General features: G+C 57.5%; 1 protein-coding gene across 1 annotated transcript; it reads left to right on the top strand.

Annotated features, from left to right (window-relative positions):
- Window positions 1-2,285: 2,285 nt before the first annotated feature.
- Window positions 2,286-2,705, top strand: LOC112123257 (DLA class II histocompatibility antigen, DR-1 beta chain-like; the record flags this gene model as incomplete). Its single annotated transcript, XM_026662444.1, has 1 exon — window positions 2,286-2,705. A coding segment is annotated over one exon (420 nt), but the record flags the coding sequence as incomplete, so codon positions are not given.
- Window positions 2,706-3,117: the final 412 nt, after the last annotated feature.

Genomic DNA, 3,117 nt, shown 5'->3' with positions numbered 1-3,117 from the left:
AAGTTGTCTGCAATGCAGTCCAAGAATTTGTTGGATAGTCTGTGCCCCGCTGTGTTATTTTCCCAACATATATCCGGATAGTTGAAGTCCCCCATCACCACCAAATCTTGGGCTTTGGATGATTTTGTTAGTTGTTTAAAAAAAGCCTCATCCACCTCTTCCACCTGGTTAGGTGGCCTGTAGTAGACTCCTAGCATGACATCACCCTTGTTTTTTACCCCTTTTAGCCTAACCCAGAGACTCTCAACTCTTCCGTCTCCTATGTCCATCTCTACCTCAGTCCAAGTGTGTACATTTTTAATATATAAGGCAACACCTCCTCCCTTTTTCCCCTGTCTATCCTTCCTGAGCAAGCTGTATCCATCCACACCAACATTCCAATCATGTGTATTATCCCACCAAGTTTCAGTGATGCCAACAATGTCATAGTTGTATTTATTTATTAGCACTTCCAGTTCTTCCTGCTTATTACCCATACTTCTCGCATTTGTATATAGGCATCTAAGATACTGGTTTGATCTTTCCTCCCGGTTTTGTCCTGACCCTCCTTTCTCTCTGCCAATATAGCCCACACTCTCTCTCGTCTCCGACCCATCTCCCAGGTCTCCATGTTCCCCACTTACCTGCGGGCTTTGCTCACCTGTCCCCGTCGAACCTAGTTTAAAGCCCTCCTCACTAGGTTAGCCAGTCTGTGTCCAAATAGGGTCTTTCCCCTTCTCGAAAGGTGAACACCATCTCTGCCTAGCAGTCCTTCCTCAAATAGCATCCCGTGGTCTAGGAAGCCAAAGCCCTCCTGGCGACACCATCTTCGCAGCCAGGCATTCACCTCCATGATGCATCTGTCTCTGCCCGGGCCCCTACCTTTGACAGGAAGAATCGAAGAGAATACCACCTGCGCTCCAAACTCCTTCACCCGTACTCCCAGAGCCCTGTAGTCACTCTTGATCCGCTCAGTGTCACACCGCGCAGTATCATTTGTGCCCACATGGATGAGTAGCATGGGGTAGTAGTCAGAGGGCTGGATAATCCTCGACAATGCCTCCGTAACGTCTCGGATACGGGCTCCCGGCAGGCAGCATACCTCCCGAGATGAAATGTCAGGGCGACAGATGGGCGCCTCCGTCCCCCTCAGCAGAGAGTCTCCGACCACCACTACCCTACGTTTCCTATTCGCAGTGGTGGCAGCAGACCTCCCAGCCTTAGGGGTACGAGGCTTCTCCTCCTTTACTGTAGGGGGTGATGCCTTCTTTCCTGTATCAAGAAGAGCATAACGGTTACCTATTACCACAGCGGGAGGGTTCGGAGCAGGGGTGGAGCACTGCCTGCTGCCAGAAGTAACCAGCTGCCAGTGTCCACCCTGAGCCATCTCCTCCTCCACCAGTGGTGTATCAGCAGTCCTGTGTCCTGGGACAGCTACCTCAGCTGTCTCCACATGGACACTGTCCAGGAATTGCTCGTGGATTCGGATGCTTCTCAACCTAGCCACCTCCTCCTGTAGCTCTCCCACCTGCTGCCTGAGAGATTCCACCAGCAGGCACCTTTCACATTGGATGGTCCCCCCAGCCTGGATATCAGTAAGTGGAAATTGCAAGTTACAGTCTCTGCAAAACCACACCAGGATCTGGGTAGAAGCATCCATGCTCAGGCGCTCTGTCTGGCTACAGGCGCAGGTGGAGGAGACAGAAGCAGTGCTGGCACAGGTGTTGCGGGTCTTCCTAACCATCGTAAGCCTCCCTCTGTCAAACTCCCTTCTGCAGCCCCCTGTCCGCTGAAAGGGTTGATTAAGCAAGAAGTTTAAAGTTTTAAGGGGAATAAAGGGAAAACAGATAGAACCGGCAAGGGACCCTCGCCCCTTCCCACTCCCCTTCCCAACTCCCTTGCGAAACTCCCTGTTAGCAGCCCCTGGTCGCAAACGCTCCCTGGTCGCTTGTGCGCTGCTTTATAAAGCCCTGGCCTGTATGAATGCCCCGCCCACTGAGTAAGGCTCAGCCAATTACCAGAGGCTTCCTGGTTTCAAACCTTCCTTTGAAGCTCACAGCTTCCAACTGTCAGCCACAGCACACGGTCCTTCAAACAACCAAACAAACAAACAGACTGACAAACACAAGCTCAGCACACAGCAAGTAACCCCCAAACACAAACAAACACACACTGCAGACAGTCACTTACCCCAAAAGGGTGCTGTATTGCTCCTCCTTCACCTGGAGAACTCCCTTGCAAAACTCCCTGTTAGCAGCCCCTGGTCGCAAAAAGTCCCTGAGCGCAGCCCGTCTCCCCCCCCCCAGAGCATTTCCTGATCCAGTACAAGTCTGAGTGTTACTTCACCAACGGCACCGAGCGGGTCCGGTTCCTGTTCAGGAACATCTGGGACCGGCAGCAGTACCTGCACTTCGACAGCGACGTGGGGGAGTTCGTGGCGGACACGGAGCTGGGGCGGGCCAACGCCGAGGGCTGGAACCAGAACAAGCAGTACCTGGCGCAGGAGCGGGCTGCGGCGGACCGGTTCTGCCGGTACAACTACGGGGTGGTTCAGACGGGGAAGATGGTCGGCCGCCGAGGTGAGCGGGGGGCGGGGCTCTGGGGGGCGGGGCCGCAGCAGGACACGCCCAGCCCAGCGCCCTCCCCCTCTATGGGCCCGGTCCGCCAGCTGCGCTGGGGGGTAACAGAACGTCTCGAGCTGCGGGGGCAGCACGCGCTGGGGCGGGGTAACGAGGGGAATCTCCCCTCCTCCCCCCCGCCGCCCCCGGGTCTGGCTGCGGCGCCCCCTGTCTGCAGAGAGCAGAGCCCCAGACCCAGGTCAGTCTCGGGGGGGGGGGGCTGACCCCTCCCCCTTCCCAGCCCCACCCCTCTGAGGGGTTCAGCCCCCAGCGCCCCCTACTCAGACCCCCCCGGGGCACACGGCTGCGGCAGCTCCCACCCCCCTTCCTGCGCTGGGGCAGAACTTTCCAACCCTGCCCCTCCCCCCTCGGAGTCCCCCCTGGCTGGGGGGTGGGAGCAGCCCCTGGTCCCTGGGCTGCGGGGGGCCGGGCGATGGGGCAGAACTTTCCCCTCCCCCCAACCGCACCCCTCCCCCCTCGGGGTGCCCCTGGCTGGGGTCGGGGCAGCCCCTGGTCCCTG

Source organism: Terrapene carolina, unplaced genomic scaffold (genome assembly GCF_002925995.2).
Source record: "Terrapene carolina triunguis isolate 2854851 unplaced genomic scaffold, T_m_triunguis-2.0 Scaffold27550, whole genome shotgun sequence".
NCBI classification, from domain to species: domain Eukaryota; kingdom Metazoa; phylum Chordata; order Testudines; family Emydidae; genus Terrapene; species Terrapene triunguis.
This window is presented reverse-complemented; position numbering and strand designations above follow the sequence as displayed.